The following is a 17,083-nucleotide window of genomic DNA, read 5'->3' on the forward strand; positions in this document are numbered from 1 at the left end:
GGCTGAATTTGAGGGCAACACCTCCAGACATATGTATTCATATTGCACATATCTTATCCTGTATTCTAAAAACACACCGACACTAGACAATACTCCATCATTGCTATGACGCAGTAAGCTAAGACTTGTGGTTTCCGTTCATCTGGAAGTTCCAGGGCAGTGCCATGGGTTGATACACAAGGACAACCAAAGAGCATTCAGTAAGATTCCTGGAAGGAGGCACATGCAGTCAGAGAACATGTGCTGAGTAGACTAACAGACTAGAACATCTCTTTCAACACCTCCTTTTCTGTGTTAACGGCTGGTTGTCTGTCCCCCCCCCCCCCCCCCCCATATCCAGTAAATTTGATATAAAGCTGTGTTTGTTCTTCAATGTGTCAGGCAGCTGAGATGTTCAATGTCTGATGTCAGGCCATCAAAAGGCCCTCAGTCTGAGATCTTATATCATGTGATGGTTCATCTATTGGACATGCTTTAATTTAGGGTGGATCCATCTTCTGTGATGGCTGCTTTAAAAGACTTCACAGATCCAGCTTCCAACATGCTATGCAGAGAACAATCCATCTGGTCCTAACCTCTCATTCACGTTTAGGTAGGTAACAAGGGGTTTCGGTGATAGTGTCATGTGACAAAGAATTTTGTTTTTTATTTGGGGGTAAAAGTGCATTCATTTGAACACGTAAATGTTGTGTTACGTTCTTTAAATTCTAGAAGTACAAAATGGTAATTTGAGGATGCAATTTAAATGCATTATATTTAGAATATTTATTTTACTTTTTACAGAAACTCTCATACTGTTGACATATTTCTCCACATTCAGTCATGAGGTAGAATAAAGTCATTGACGGCTCGGTAATAGTATATTGATCGCAATAGTCAAAACGCTACAGTATTTGAAGAATTGTCTTAAAATTGGTTTTAAAATTGTTCAAACATTTCAAACATACTTGCGATACTGTGCCTTTAAATGATCTTCGCTGATTCGACAGCGGAAGTTGGCTTTGACCGTGGTTGGAAGCGGATAATGCTTGTAGCTAGCCATATTGGTAGCCAGCTAGTGATTCGGGGGACACCCCATGCGATTGATTTAGAAGTATTTGGTTAGAATTTTTTTATTAGCAGGTGATTTGTTTCAGTATCAGTTTTTTCAAAATGGAAGACACTGGACTCGTCATGGCCCTAAATCAGGTTTTTGCAGGTGCACAATTGTCTACTTCGTCTCTAACGCTTTATCCAGCTTATACTAGTAGCTTAACTACCTAACTAATGTTGATGACATATCGCAAACAAGAATATAACTGCTTGTTTTGCTATTCACCATGGCTCTCATGAACTTTAGACTGCATGTCATTGTAATCCACAGGGTCTCGCCATGTCATCTGCTGTGCACTATGAAGATGATCTACTGATGAAAGAATACTTCAATATGATGACTGATATGATAGTGTTGTGTGGCACACTTGCCCTCTCTCTTTCCTTCTGGATCATATCCATCGTTGGGAGCACGTATTATGGTGAGGCCCTTCACACAAACACCAATGAAGTTGACCTACCGAGAAACCAAACACAGGATGATATCAATAGGACTAATGTTTCTTGATCAAACAGGTTTTTTTTAGCTCAATAAATCGGTAAATTGTGTGCATAGCCCTTTCTTTCAAGACATGCTTCCGCTGATCTACCTCACTAAAGCGTTCAGTGTTTAGGCAACCTCAGACGTCAAGACCTATGCATCTCTCCCCTCTGTTCTGACATTTACAGGCACGTTGCAGCCGGTGTCTCCATGGCGATGGTTGTTCTCCATCCTGATTCCCTTGGGGATATCCACCAGAGCTCTGAAGAGGAAGAGCCTGGACCACAGTGGATGGCTTGGAGGTATACCCAATATTTGTTCTGTTTGGCACCCTCTCGCTGCCTAGCTCAGACACTTATTTACCGAGCGTATTAGTGTAATGCCCAGGATTAGTTAAGAGAGACTTGTTAAATGTGTGACCCTGATCTCTGGTGTCAGGGTTGTGCTGTGATGTGGAAGGCCTGCTCTCATACGGGGACACCATGCACTTATTGGGATTCCTACAGTTAAAAAAATAAATGTATTTAGTTTATTTTCAGGGATCTGTATAGCCAATCTAATTAATCTGAGAAGGAACCTTGATATTTTTAGTAGAATGACCACCATTAATAGAGCCAAAACATTGCATGCGATAAAGGTTTGATTAAAAATGAGATGAATCATTTTGGTACTTTCGGTATTTCATCAACTTATTTATGAGACACAATCGCTGGACTTATTTTCAGTTGTTTTAAATGTAAACCAACCTCAAATGAATTTGATTAATGTTACCAAATGGGGAACTGACAACCATTGGTTGGAGCCAAATATCTCTCTCCTTATCAAGATCTACTGCTATTTGATATTTAAATGGAGAAGGGAGTTGAAATGAACCATATTTGATTCAGTAAATTTGATCATGCAAATGATGTCTCATATTAAAGTCAGAAGCACTGGCAAACAACTCACCCCTTTGATCAAACTTTGGAGCATAACTTTTTCTGACTATCACCAGGCCTGACGTGTTTTGGTACGATTATCTGACAATGCAGTACCTTCATAATACTCCCACAAAATGTACAACAGCTTCCCTTTGTTCCTTGCCACAGTGAAACGGTTAAGAGTATTGGGACATCATGCTAGCCCTGCCGCTAGCTAGATTGAAGATTCCAACTCAGGGGAATTGATTGGTCACCAGCTTTGTTTTGCACCATGTGTCGTGGACAGCTTGCAGGATCATGTGCCCTAGGCATGTGGTAGAGGACCAGTTTTCCTACTGAAGGCCTGTCAAAACTGGGCCTTCTAATGAAGCTTATTGTAACCATAGTATTTGAAGCAGTGGACTGTCGTGAAACACCAGGTTTTGATGTGAGTGTGGATGTCTGCATGTTTATATTTGTTTTGTTTCAGCCCTGCTGGTTGGCTTTATTCTGACCATGGCCAACTTCAGCTTCTTCTGCACTCTGCTGTGCTTTTTCATCACCTGCTCCAAGCTGACCCGTTGGAAGGGAGAGGTCAAGAAGAAGATCGATGCCGACTACAAAGAAGGTAGATGGATGAGTGGATTATCAATGAGAATCCCTCAAGACAAAGGCTTGGCCAGTGTCCACTCTATGTCAATGTTTTGAAGTGTGTGTGTGTGTGTGTGTGTGTGTGTGTGTGTCTCCCTCAGGTGGCCAGAGGAACTGGATACAGGTGTTCTGTAATGGGGGGGTGCCCACAGAGCTGGCCCTGCTCTACATGATAGAGGTGGGGCCGGGGGAGATCCCTGTGGACTTTGGGAAGCAGTACACTGCTTCGTGGATGTGCCTGTCTCTTCTGGGGGCCCTGGCCTGCAGCACCGGGGACACATGGGCCTCAGAGGTGGGCCCCGTCCTCAGCCAATCACAGCCCAGGCTTATCACTACCTGGAAGGAAGTCCCGGCAGGTAACCACCCAAATGGGCGATCAATGGCAAGGCTCGGGTGACACTGCAAGACACTAGGCTTTCAGACAGAGTGGGATTTATTTCTCTGTTCCTATCTCATAGAAGGACGTTTTATGAAGTGGTTTATTCATATGTTGTGTCTTCTCCTCTCAGGGACGAATGGGGGCGTTACCACCGTGGGTTTAGTGGCCAGCTTCCTGGGTGGGCTGGCAGTGGGAGTCGCTTATTTTATATCTCAGCTTCTATTCGTCAAAGACCTGCACCTGGCAGATCCTCAGTGGCCACTCATTGTGTATGGGGGTGTGGCCGGGTTGATAGGCTCCCTTCTGGACTCTTTCTTGGGGGCCCACATGCAGTATTCAGGTAGGCATGTGGCCATTGATGTTTGATATAAATATGATGATGTACATGAATACAGCTTACATCCATCTCCTTGTGGATTAGTAGTGGATCACTATATCTACACTAGATTGATTTGAACTTGAAGATTGTTGGAGAACTTACCTGCTACCATCTCTTTCATCTCTCTCTTTCTACACCACCACCCCCCACCCCTTATCTGCAGGTATTGATGCAACTACAGGGAAGGTGGTGAATCATGAGTCTGTCACAACTAAAAGGATTTGTGGGAAGCCTATCTTGGACAACAACGGGGTCAACCTGTTCTCCTCCATCCTCATTGCCCTCATCCTACCCAGCCTGGCATGGCCTCTCTGGCCACGGTAGGGACCTGGCTGGGAGCCTAGCCCAGGACCTGGTTCCACACTAGCGTAGCTGTCTTCAGGACTTTCAGTTTTATACAAGGGTGTAGGGGGGAAAAGGGTCTTCATTGTTTTGAGCCTTTTGTGAGTATCTTAGGTTTGATCAGTGATTCTGAAACAAATACAAAGAAAAGTGAGAGTTAATTTAGCTACACCAACTCCCCAGTTTAAAATCTCAGTGAATTTAACTTAAAGTGAGTTGATGTTTTCTAACTAAAGTAACATATTTACTTTGAGGAGGGGATCCAAGAGGCCATGATCTTTAATGCACGTTTTGTACACTTGGAAGACAATCAGGTGCGCAGACTTTTTTTTACAAAAAATTGCAATGTCAAAAAACATGGGAGAGCATGATGCATCATGCCTTGCTAACATGACCTTTAGTATGACACCTATGTTTTTTTGACACCTTAATTATTATCCATGATTATGTTTTACATGATGTACATCCTTAAATGTGCTGTTGTTCACCTTCCATGACAGAAACACAGGTGCAAAAGGCATCATGCTTTGTTGCTAGGTTAGTCATCTTTAGAATGGCTTAAAACCTGTATACCTGAGAGGCTCTACTCACCCATTGTTAACTTGTGATTGTGACGTCATGGAGAAAGACATGGCAAGTGATTGTTGTGATGTGACACTGGTAGAACCACGTGATCAAATAGACGTATTTGTAATTGAAACTAAGAACTTGAAAGCATTCAGGGTTTGTATGAAGCACAACTGGAATAAAATGCTTCCTAGATTTTGACCTTGTTGCATTATATGAACAGTACCAGTTTTGGGTTCTTGGAAACCAGGGTGCAAGGGTTTGGAGTCAGCATGCAAAGTTAATAGTTTACCAGCCATCATCATTTGCATACACAGCAGAACCAGACAGCTATGCCAAAGAAACTCAGGTTGTGTTCTATTCCAGACAGACGTTCCCCCTGTGTACCTTAGACAGTCGCAGGTAGCCTTTGAGAAGAAAAGAGGGATGCATTAGAGGACATTTCTTTCAAGATTGGAATACAGGTGTAATAAATCCTCAAAAAAAATCCATCAGTTACTTGGCTTGTTAAAAGCCACATTCCATGTGCCTTGAAGCATGAATAATGTGATCGCCGTCTTAGGCAACAACCTGTTTTCAGAAAAGGTCAGAGTTCACATTCCAAGGAGTTTTGAAATAGGGTGTCTCGATGGATTACGGTACGCCCGGCTAGCTCAGTCGGTAGAGCATGAGACTCTTAATCTCAGGGTCGTGGGTTCGAGCCCCACGTTGGGCGATAGTGTTTTGTTTGTTATGTCACCTACATAAATGGTAAATCCGTAACAATACAATTGATCATTCACATCGCTAATGTGATCTCCATGACATTTCGCATTGAGAATGTGTTTGTCATGTCGAATATGTAGTAGCCTACTCCACATTTCGTCAGTTATGAATGTTAAACTGATCTAGACTACATGATTAGTTTGGACCCTGTTCAAATTTGGACAAGCCAGCGACAACCAGGGAGAATTTGTGGGTGTTCCCTACAGTGCCTGGCAAACATTCAGATTATAATAATATATAATAATGTATAATATATAATAATTACACGGGATGATGAAACACACAATTCGAATAATCCAGTGCCACTATTGGAAAGATGTGTTATGTGAACGGTTTATTTTTGAAAACTCAGACCACAAAGAATACATTATGTAGTTAAAGTTCGTGGGATTGGGGTGGGAATGTTAGAAATGTAGCCTGGGCGTGTGTCGCGGAAACTACCAATAAAATGACAGTGTTTGAAATACGTCAAAGAGCGCCACCTTCGAAATATCCAGGCTCATAACAAGATACACGTTAGTTATTAACTGTCAGCAGTCAGACCTGAACTATACGTCTGTGAGAATCACTTATCGGGTACGGATACGTGGTTTTGAAGTGAGTATAACAAGATATAATTGATTGGTTTGGTGATTAAATATTATTTAAACGTGACATAGCCTAACCTACTTATGCATATTTTCAATTTTTGAGCGCACAACAGTGATACCAACGCAAGACAAAGTTAATCGTTTGCTTCTAAATTCTTATCCTTGATACAGAGACAATATGAATACTGGAAAAGTATTGCAGGTTACAGAAGTCAAATGCAACCAACCACCGACCCCGAGCTTGGCCAAAAGGAAGAAGATTCAAGAAAAGTGAGTACATATTTTCTGAGATTAATGTATTAGAAAAAATAACTGCACAAAGAAACATTACAGAAATCATTATTAACATGTAAGCCATCTGTAATTGTACCTGTTTCCTAACCTTAGTTGACTAAATGCTTCTGTCCCCCCCCCCCCCCCCCTCACTGTGGACCAGGTCTGAAATACGGAGCCCCACTGACAGCATGATGTCACCATGCACCCGGCAGCTGATTAAGAAAGCCACCAAAAGCATGTAAGATAATATATTTTAATGGTAATAATGTTGATGTGTGTGCAGGTAGGACAGGTGTAGAGGGACAGAGAGCTAGGGAGAGAAACTAAATTAAGCATAAATCACATAATCTTTCCTATCTGTTTGCAGGCAGCCATCATCCCCACTATCCAGACCCACCCGGGAAGGAAAAGAAAATTCTCTTAACAAATAGATAACCTGTGAGGTGAATGTTGTAGGCCCTGCTGGGCAATCATGGACAGTTTTCTGTCATTATAAGAGCTTCGGGCAAAGTGCTAGAACAGGATAACTTAACCTTGGTGTCCTCTATATGTTCAGGGTGCAGTATTAATTGCGCTGACAAGTTTAGGCATGGTGTCATCTGTCAGTTGGTGTTTTATGGGAATAATTTCCATGTGTGCAGTCTGCAGAGTCAACGAATAGTTGGCTAATAATCCGTCCATGCACTGCATGGGTTTTGCCATTTTCTCGGTTACAAGCTTTTTCTGCCTTGAATACAAGATACACATATTGGTATTGTGTTTTAGGTAAATGTTTGCTGCTATTTTACCTTTATATGTTGGAGTCTTTTACACAGCCTCTGGTCAAGGTGTTGCTCTCTATTCAAGTCTGCGTTCTGTATGCCATTTGCACTGGATCTAAAAGAGGTTGCGTTAGCCTAAATGATTTTGCTGCTTAATGGTCAATGTTGAATGTTGGTGTCAAAAAAGAATGTAAAGACAATAAATTTGCATGCACACTTTAGAAAACATTGCTTAGAAAAGATGGAACAGACATGGGCCAAAATCGGAATTATTAATAAAATATGAGTACCGTATGGAAAATTATTATTTGTGATGTATTTTCAGCGACAAATGACAACAGAATATTCAGATATAAAGTAATATGTTCACTTAATCACTAAGCAAGCAAGCAAAATGTAATATTGACGAAATTGTTATTATGTCGTGTCTACCATGGCTCACATTTTTGGAAAGTGAGATCAATGTCACCACATTACAGCCACTTTCGGATGTAACTGTTTGGTGCTCGGTTCATCATATGATCTCTCCATGGCATGACGTAGAGGAAGCACAGAGACGCCATTAGTAGGGTGAGAGAAAAGCGATCGAAGGCTGGGTGAAAGCAAGCTGGCTGTCATTTAGAGTCTTGTATAGGTTTAGCATTTACCATTAATCGATACACTCCTGAGGTTAATTCCCTTCCTTGATTTCGCTCGGAGACATAGTTATCTAATGTGACTGGCGGAAGGCACTTGTACGGGGCTACTTCTATTCATATAGGAAGGATTTCTTCGCTACCATGGCGTCTGGTGGAGCTGGAGGAAACAAAACCTACTCTTTCAAGGTGGTTCTGTTGGGAGAGGGCTGCGTCGGCAAGACTTCACTTGTGTTAAGATACTGTGAAAATAAATTCAACGACAAACACATTACCACTCTTCAGGTACGTGTCCTGCAGCGTCAGGTCCTGGCTATTTGCCTCATGATCTTCACCGGGTATTCAATGGTTAATGTGTTGTTTGTGACTGGAATGGATACAGATTTAGCTGGTTGGCTACTAGTAGCTAGCTAACTGTCAGTCAAAATGGCTAGCTACTCGTCATGCCCACGCAAATTGTCTCACGGTGTATTCCAAGAGTTTTAGTGAATGTCCGCCACAATCTGTTCTCTGACATTATTTAATCATTATTGGTACAGTCAATTCAGCCAGCTAACTAGCTAGCCTAACTAAACTAGCTTACAGTCAGTTAGCTAGGCTAGTTAGTTACTAGCTTCACACGGTGACCAGTTAGCTAGCTCTAAATCTCATACTGTCTGTACACAGCTTCGTTTCGTTTAATTGCTGTTGTCTCACACCAGCTTTCGGTGACCTATTTACCCTGACAGCCATTACAACACCCACGATTTACTTCAAGGTTATTGAATATGGTGGAATTGGCTATAACTGACCAGCCAATTCAGGTCGATGAAGCATCCAACAACGTTAGCCTATATATATATATATACTGTAGAGCTAGCTAAACCACATGATAAACAACGGTAGCAACACTTCCGTTCATAGCATTCAAGGCAATCTATAAACTAAAAGCGACCACAGTTTAGTTTTGCTAGCTGGCTATCATATTTGGCATTACGTTTAGGGATAGTGAACAGGGAAGTATGACACAGCATTTATACTTCCCGGGGCCAGAGGCGTATGTGGGAGAGGTTAGGTTCTCCACACGTCGTTGTTTTATCAGGTAAAGCAGTCAGTACTCCTATTCACAGGAAACAACGCAACAGTTGTGAGTTTCATAATCACATTTGTTTTACCGTGTTCAGCGAGCTGTGACAGGCCCCGTCACCTTCACTCTCAATGGGTAGATGCTGGATAGTCAATACACTACCAACGTCTACTTTGCCATATTACTATATTCTTTCCGTTATTGTAAAGATTGCATAATGTTCCACCAACTGACACACTTGACCTCAAGTTTGATAAATCCTGGTCAAAACATTATATAGATTACTATCTGTATGAACTTGGGAAGTGTTGTATGTGTCAGCTTGTGTTGACTAGGCTCAAGGTTTAGATACCTTTTTAGGTTTCTAAAGGTTGGTGAACAGAATAAATAGACCTATAATACAGCTCCCTGATAGCCTGATCCAGAGAGAATATTTAACCCCCTAAATCACAGTTAGGTGTTTATTGCAAAAGGCAATTATGACTTGGCAGATGAATGCTAAGGTTTGGACAGCATAGAAAGTGTATCTAGAGGTAAAACCTAAGGCCTGTTGAATCAGATCTTTACTCAGTATCAGCAGTAGTGGTATGTTTACTGTTTTGTATCCTTCTGTAAATATAGTCAGCCGTCTGCATTGCAATTTGGTATTACAGGAGGGCAAAGTCTAGAGCTGTAGTCCTATAACCTCAGCTGCAAGTCTGAAATTGGAAGTCTAACTGTGGCTGTACCTTGGTCAGTGGTCACTATCTGACATCTAGCCTATGGATGTTTTCGAGTACAGCAATTTCTGAAGGGCTAGTCCAGGGCTCGCAACCAACTATTTTCCTCAATGTCCCAGTACCGTCCCGAAGTGCAAAATTAACCATCCCAAACTGAACTTGACCTGTTCTAAAATGTAAATTCTTGTGTTTTTGCATTTGCTCATTTTTTTTTCATTTGCAACACAATTATTGGGTTAGGGTTAGGGCTAACCCTTGGTGTTGCTGTAGTAAAAAAAGTTAGTAGTTTCTAAAGGTTGGAAAAAAAGTTTTGAAAGGTTGAAAACATTTTCCTCAAAGTTTTCCCCAAATATATAAAAAAATAAATAATTCTAAGGTTGAAAAATATTTTCTATAAACAGTTTCTAAAGTTAAAAAATTATTTTCGAAGAAAGGTTTGCATACTGCACTCAATTGTGCTCTGCTCTGCTTTACTCTACTCTGTTTAAGGCTTCTCTGTTCTCCTCTCCTCTCTCGCACGCGAAAGGAAGGGGGAACAGGGGAATTCTCCGGGACGATGGGACGTTAATTTCGAGCCCTGGGCTAGTCCATTCAGTGATGTAGGGTCTTACCAGCTAGCTTCTCACACACCCTCTGACCAACACAGTACAATAATCTTGGAACCTAAGTGCCTAATAGGGTACATATAGCCTAGATGCCAGTAGTAGTACATCACTGCATATAACTAGTCAGCCAACTGTCTAGTAGGCTGCATACCTAGTTATGGTAAAGCACCTGTAAAACCATGCAACTGCTCTTTATAGTTAAAGTGTGATAGACAGCCTTCATTTTCCAGTATTTGTTCTTCATCAAAACAGATGGTTTGATTTGAAACTGAGTTTGGGTAGTGCTTTAGGTGGTGAAATACCACCGTCATCCTGGTTTCATGTTTGTTGTGTCACACACACACACTTATACTCATGATGGGGGTTCACCTATCAAGCCTGGTTTTCTCAGAAGCTGCAACAGTCGTTGAATGCAATACTGAAGCAATATGATGTAAGCCACTATGTGTATGATTGCAGTGTTTCCCCTACCATTATATTAGGGAGATTTCTGTCTCTACATGGTCTGGTGACCATGTAGGTTGCCCCCCCCCCCATGGTTGCCCCCCCCCCCCCAAAGCTGTAAACCTAGGGGAGACACTGGATTGCCTGCTCAAGTTTTTCAGACTAGGTTCCACACTAGTCTAGTGATACTTGTTCAAAGAAGTTGAAATGTAGGTCTGAGAAGAACACTGACTATCACTTCCTAGCCATTCCTCTCACCTTCTTTGCCGTTTGTTATTGATTGCGATACAGAAAACTCACAATCTAAAGATGACATATTAAGAGATGAATAGTCATAGACTGGAAGCTAGTTAGGAAGGCCATTCTACACCGGTCCACTGCACAGTATCAGGCAGGGGGGTAAAACAGGCAAGGAAATGGGTTTCTCGCATCAGCCAATTGTTAAGTTTGGGTTGAATTTATGAAGCGAAGCCAAGTGAGTCACAAGTGATTTCCACCCAGTCATGCTGAAACCCAATTCAGGGCATGGAACTAGGTCTCCTCGTGTGTCTGTCTCCTACTGCAGCCATGTGTTTTTACCACACCCATCAGCTGACTGGGACTGAAGCAGAGTGTGGAAGCGTTACCTGGTTAGACACACACACACACACACAGGCATGGAGCGACTATCAGACCTCGTGGAGTTGAGGAAGGCAAAGGAAGGACTGAGCATGGGGCCTCCAGGTTTAGGCCTGTAATCTCATCTCACGTGAGGATGTGGCGGGTGGTTGTGAAAGCTGGGATTCTCGCTGGCACGTTTCACAGCGCAGAATGTTAAGGGGATGTTGTTGTGAATCGGGATCAGCGATGGGAATCCAGCGGCAGCCATTCCAAAAATTCATGGGGTTGTTTTCTCACTCACAGATTACACTGACCAAGACTGCAGGCTGACTTCCTCAGAACGACCCTGTTCCGATGAAGCTTGTTTGTGACTCTGGGAGGTATTCTCCTGTGAATATTGGAGCACAGCTACCGATCTAAGACTGTAATTAGGAGACACAGGGCTCCCATACGACATTGTGTGAAACAAGGCTGGTGTGTAACACATACCTGCAGTGGTACACCCTTCAAACACAGCTACACCTTGACTTCAAAACAACACTTATTGTCAAAGGTGCTCTTTCAGGAGCAGACTCTGCTACAAATGTCAATATTGAAATGTTTTCTAAACTCGATCTGTAATCAGCCAGCATCTTGAGTGTGACAGTGTGCTGCCTGGCTAATTGAGTCCCAGTGGTGTCTGTGGGAGTCGTCCAGGCCTGGCCCAGTGTAGAGGTGTAATGCTCTGAGGATGACTTGGAACCTATCTAATTACCTCTCCAAATAGGTTTCCTTAGCATAATAGTCACTTGAATGGAAGTGGATGTGTGTTGTTTTGTGTGGTTGCGCTTGGTTACATGCGGTTGTGTGTGTGTGTGTGTGTGAGAGAGAGAGGGAGGTTATGTAGAGTGAACACATAACTGTGTATTTTGACCCCTCACCTGAGATTACCCAGCTTCCTCCAGCTGTTCTGAGTCTGAGCAGACACCCCAGGCTGGACAGCTGCCAGTACACACACACACACACACACACACACACACGCTACATTCTGAGGTCAAGAAGCGCAGTCAGCTCAGCTCTCCCTCATGCATTTCTCCCCTCACCCATCTCCTCCATTCTCCCTTTCCATCCCAATCCCTTCTGGTCCTCATGCCCCCTCCATGGTGTTCCCCTGATCTCTGCTGCTCACATGATACCCACCAGACAGTCGTGGTCAGGAGTTCCTCCAGCCCGCTGTACTCCCGTGTAGCCCAGAAACCAGGCCTGACTGTCAGCCGCATCCCACACGCATCACATGGAACCCAATAATCAATCACTCCCAGTCTCCCTAGATGGCTGGAGGGGAAACCTACTTCACCAGTAGGTGACTTTAGTCTAGAAATGACCCCGTCAGTCAGACAAAGCTATTTAGTTAGGTTTTAATACTGGATGCCTACTGTTTAGAACCCCCTGCAGCTTTGACATTCTAGAAATCTCTGGGTCAGTTCATGTGATGGTGGCGGTCATGTGGTACTGGGCTCCTGGAACTTTCATGGCTGGCTAACCAATCTGTCTGGATCTTAATAGCGTAAGCATATGGTTACAATCTTGTTTTTTTGGTTCCACATAGTGATCTCCATCGTTTCCATCGCGTAATGTGAGGCTGTTATAGTTAGACAACATCCTCTCTCTCTCTCTCCTGATGGTTCTTTATGATCCACATAATGGTGGTGATGCCGTTGGCATGGCAGCATGCGAAATGAGAGTGGGATAGCATGACGACGACAAGGTGCTCAAAGCCTTAAGGAGATAAAAAGCGTGGCACTTATCAGTCTCCTCTCCTCCTCCTTTCTTCCAGGCATCGTTCCTCACAAAGAAGCTGAACATCACAGGGAAAAGGGTAAACCTGGCCATCTGGGTAAGTCTCACATGCTCTCCGGAGCTTCATAGACAACTCTTCAGGGTGATTCAGCGTAAAATTGTAGAGCCATTCCAGCTCTTCATTGATGCCCTCTGCCATAACTTTTACAACTGGTGCTGAGGCCTCGTGATAGACGCATGCACACACATGGGTGCACACCCTCAGGAGGGAAATAAGTTATTGACTAATGGGGTGTGTTTTCAGCAGCCTTTTCTTGGTGACCTAGATATGCCCTCTTCCCTCTCCTTTCCAGGACACAGCAGGTCAGGAGAGGTTCCACGCCTTAGGACCCATCTACTACAGAGACTCCAATGGAGCCATACTAGTCTACGACATCACAGACGAGGACTCCTTCCAGAAGGTAAACCCTGGACCAAAACTAGTCTCAAAACTGTCTAACTCTGTAGTCCCAGCAGGCCAGGAATACTGAACACTCCCTAGGGTTTGTCCTACACCAGGACCAGACCTATATGATTACCTACAGCCCCGGCCTACATCCTAAATTGTATTAGGGTCATGATGTTATAGCCTAATATCATGTTGTTAATCTTTTTTCGTTGTTGCTTTTTCAGGTGAAAAACTGGGTCAAAGAACTAAGGAAAATGTTGGGGAATGAAATTTGTTTATGTATAGTAGGTGAGTTTTTCCACAATTCTTAAATTATTTAATTACATGTAAATACAATTCAGTCCATTAGGATACATAGATACATTTTTTTTTTTTTTGTAGATTCAAAGTTGAAAAATAGTGCTTGGTTTTACTTATCAAACACTCCATCCCTGATGCACACAATATGCAGAGAGACCAGACACCAGATTATCAGGGGAAATGTGCATCTGAGAATTTGTATTGACATTACCATAGTAACCATCGGTAACAACATTAGCGCATGTGGTTGTTGATATTTCACCAGTTATGCTAACTGTGTTATCGACGGTGGATGGCCGGAGGTTTGATTATGCATAAAGAGAGGTTGAGGGCAGGGATGAACAGACTCCTCTTGTGTCCACACGAGCCCTCTGACCTCCTCTGGAGACCCTTCAACCCCGACCATCAGGTCATCAACAGCTGGCCAGATCCAGGCGAGGCTGTGGGGACTGAATGTTGAGGGTGTTATCACTGAACGCCCTCTCTGTTTTTCTCCCCTTTTTTTTCGTTTTTGGTTTTAGGAAACAAAATAGACCTGGAGAAGGACAGGCATGTGTCAGTGGAGGAGGCAGAGGGGTGAGTACCAGCAGATCACCTGTGTGTTAACACTGTTAACTTGACACTGTTAACGTGGAGTTGTGTACAGCTAACCCACATGTATCCCTCTTCTCAGGTACGCAGAGTCAGTCGGGGCAAAACACTATCACTCGTCAGCCAAACTAAACAAAGGAATCGAAGAGCTATTCCTCGACCTGTGTAAAAGTAAGCACCTATTCTGTTCCCGGAATTGTCAAGTTCATTACACATGCTGGAGTAATGGGATGATGCGTAAGGTTTGAAGCCTTCTCCTAATGGTGGAAATATTTGTGTGTGGCTCTTTCTTCCCCCCTTCCCCTTAATTTCCTTCCCCCCCGTCCTCAGGGATGATGGAGACCGCCCAGGCGGAGGAGAGGGCAAAGGGGAACGGTGCCAGCCACTCCTCCACATCTCGGAGGGGTGTACAGATCGTGGATGACGAGCCCCAGGCCTCCGCCGCAGGGGGTTGCTGCTCCTCCGCTTAACCCACTACAGCCATCCTGGACCCCCCTTCCCCCCTTTTCTCTTCTAGCCCCTGCATCCATGTCCCCAAGACACCCAGGACTGTGACTTCCTCCCAGCCCTCGGCCCTAGCCCCAGTCCTCTCCGTGTGTCCATAAAGACTGCTGTTCTTCATGTGCGCTCATGCCCCTCTCCTACTCCTCTCTGTCTGAAAGGGTGCTCAGTACCTCCTCTTCCTGCCCCACACCCCTATAGGGACATCTGACTGCTGTCTTGGAAAGTTAAAGAGAAATTGATTTCTTCTTTCTCCACACCACGTGCTACTGGACTTCTTTTAACTCTGGCCTCGCCTGAACATGTCTCCCAGACACACACACATACTGTACACACATACTATACACACACACACTGTACACACAAACACACCATACACCCTCAAGCTGTCATACGCTGATTTCTATGACATTTCTTGACAAAAATAACGTGCATGTCGGTTTGATTTATGTAAATGCTTCATTTGTTTTACTTTAGAATAAAAATATAAAATCTTTATTATTTAATAACTTAAAGTGCACATGTCGTATGGAAATCTGTACATGTCCAAATCTCCTTTGTACTACATTTGCAGTAAGCTCTTTTGACAGCTATGTCTCCCTCCTTGGTCACTCTCTCTCTCTTTGACCTAAAAAATGTGTCTTTGATTAATGCAGTTTTGCACTGGCCCGGCACACTCGATGCTTTTGGTATAATATTGTACTTCTCTCTCTTTGCCGAGTCGTTCTGTTAAACGACAAAAAAAAACGTCAAAAAAGAAAAGAACATTGTGTAAAACATAAGATTTGATCTGCTTTCCAGGCTGTGGGGAAACGTGCGCAGGTGTACGAGTGTACAGACGTCTTGTTGATGATTGTAAAATTAAGATAACAGTTGTGGGTGAAAGCACACTTTTTCGGAATTGTAATTTTTTAACTGCTAGTGTCAAGTGTTTTGTAATAGAACAATTATAACAATTTACAACGCATAGGTGTCAAAAACATTGTCATTATTTAAATTTGAAACCAATTTTATTAGTACACAATCCTTCAAGAGTTTTTTCTGAACGTTCTACCGAAGTGTTGTACAGATTCAGTAACGCTTCAGACAATATCCATCAACTTACATTTAGTCATTTAGCAGATGCTAATATCCAGAGCGACTTTCAGTAAGTAAAGGGACATTCCCCGAGGCAAGTAGGGTGAAGTGCCTTGCCCAAGGACCCAATGTCATTTTGCACGGCCAGGAATCGAACCGGCACCCTTCTGATTAATAGCCTGATTCCCTAACCTCTCAGCCATCTGACTCCTTACAGCAGTTCCTACTTTTTCATGTTGATTAGCTTGACAGCTCTCAGCTTTTCTCTGACTACAGAATATGTTGCTGTCTGGATCTCCAGTCAGCAGGCCAAGCTGTCTGCAGAGTCCCCTCGTGGCTGAGGAAATTGTAAGATTCCTAAAATGAAGCTGATGCATGATACTATATCTGAAGAGGATTTTCATCCCCATACATGTATAGTGTCATAGGGTCAGTCATCCCCTCTGTCTGCAATTGATAAACACTGACAATACATCTGTGCTGCTCTGAAGGTTTGTAGTGAAGAGATCTGCCTTTTCAAGGACTGAGCACCGGATTCAGTCAGGGCTGAGGGATTGGGGCAGAATGCTAATGATGCTATATTCCCTTGGCAGCCACCGGAAGCTAGGTTAACTGATCGTATTCACACAGAGAAACCGGACACTGGGTCACTGTCCTCTTGGGGATGGGGACAAGCAGGGTTTGGTGCAAGCAAAGCAAATTATGTAGAGGTCTATATCTCGAATCCAGTTTTAGGGTTGATTATAGTATATATAGTAATATATTTGATATACATCATACACCCTAAAAATACATGGTAGTAGTAAACCAGGCCAGGTGAATGAAATATGCACAGCTGCTGGGCTGCACAGCCATACTGACTTCAAAGATGGTGTAGGTCAGTGGTTCTCAACCCTGGTCCTCAAGTGCCCCCTGTCCTGCACGTTTTAAATGTTTTCCTGTTCCAACACACCTGATTCAAATGAATGGTTGTTAACAGGCTTCTGCATAACGACCCATTCATTTGAATCAGGTGTGTTGGAGCAGGGAAACATCTAAAATGTGCAGGGCAGTGGGTACTTGAGGACCAGGGTTGAGAACTACTGGTGTAGGCAATGTTGAATGTAAAAGGGAATACATGTATGTGGGTGGAGAGC

At 43.3% G+C, this 17,083-nt stretch overlaps 2 protein-coding genes and 1 non-coding gene across 3 annotated transcripts; all 3 read left to right on the plus strand.

Moving 5' to 3' along the window:
- Positions 1 to 994: 994 nt before the first annotated feature.
- On the plus strand, positions 995 to 4,991 carry tmem19 (transmembrane protein 19). The gene is made up of 7 exons (XM_062483345.1): positions 995 to 1,198; positions 1,364 to 1,514; positions 1,762 to 1,875; positions 2,963 to 3,100; positions 3,225 to 3,479; positions 3,633 to 3,842; positions 4,045 to 4,991. Exons 2-7 carry the CDS (start codon positions 1,373 to 1,375, stop codon positions 4,203 to 4,205), a joined length of 1,020 nt encoding a protein of 339 aa, XP_062339329.1. The 5' UTR covers positions 995 to 1,198; positions 1,364 to 1,372; the 3' UTR covers positions 4,206 to 4,991.
- Positions 4,992 to 5,432: 441 nt separating this feature from the next.
- trnak-cuu (transfer RNA lysine (anticodon CUU)) lies at positions 5,433 to 5,505 on the plus strand. The gene has a single exon. It is a non-coding gene; the product is annotated as a tRNA-Lys (tRNA).
- A 2,205-nt stretch (positions 5,506 to 7,710) lies between these two features.
- rab21 (RAB21, member RAS oncogene family) lies at positions 7,711 to 15,837 on the plus strand. Its single transcript, XM_062483269.1, has 7 exons — positions 7,711 to 8,102; positions 13,068 to 13,127; positions 13,384 to 13,491; positions 13,703 to 13,766; positions 14,300 to 14,354; positions 14,452 to 14,540; positions 14,700 to 15,837. Exons 1-7 carry the CDS (start codon positions 7,962 to 7,964, stop codon positions 14,837 to 14,839), a joined length of 657 nt encoding a protein of 218 aa, XP_062339253.1. The 5' UTR covers positions 7,711 to 7,961; the 3' UTR covers positions 14,840 to 15,837.
- Positions 15,838 to 17,083: the final 1,246 nt, after the last annotated feature.

Source organism: Osmerus eperlanus, chromosome 17 (genome assembly GCF_963692335.1).
Source record: "Osmerus eperlanus chromosome 17, fOsmEpe2.1, whole genome shotgun sequence".
Classification (NCBI taxonomy): domain Eukaryota; kingdom Metazoa; phylum Chordata; class Actinopteri; order Osmeriformes; family Osmeridae; genus Osmerus; species Osmerus eperlanus.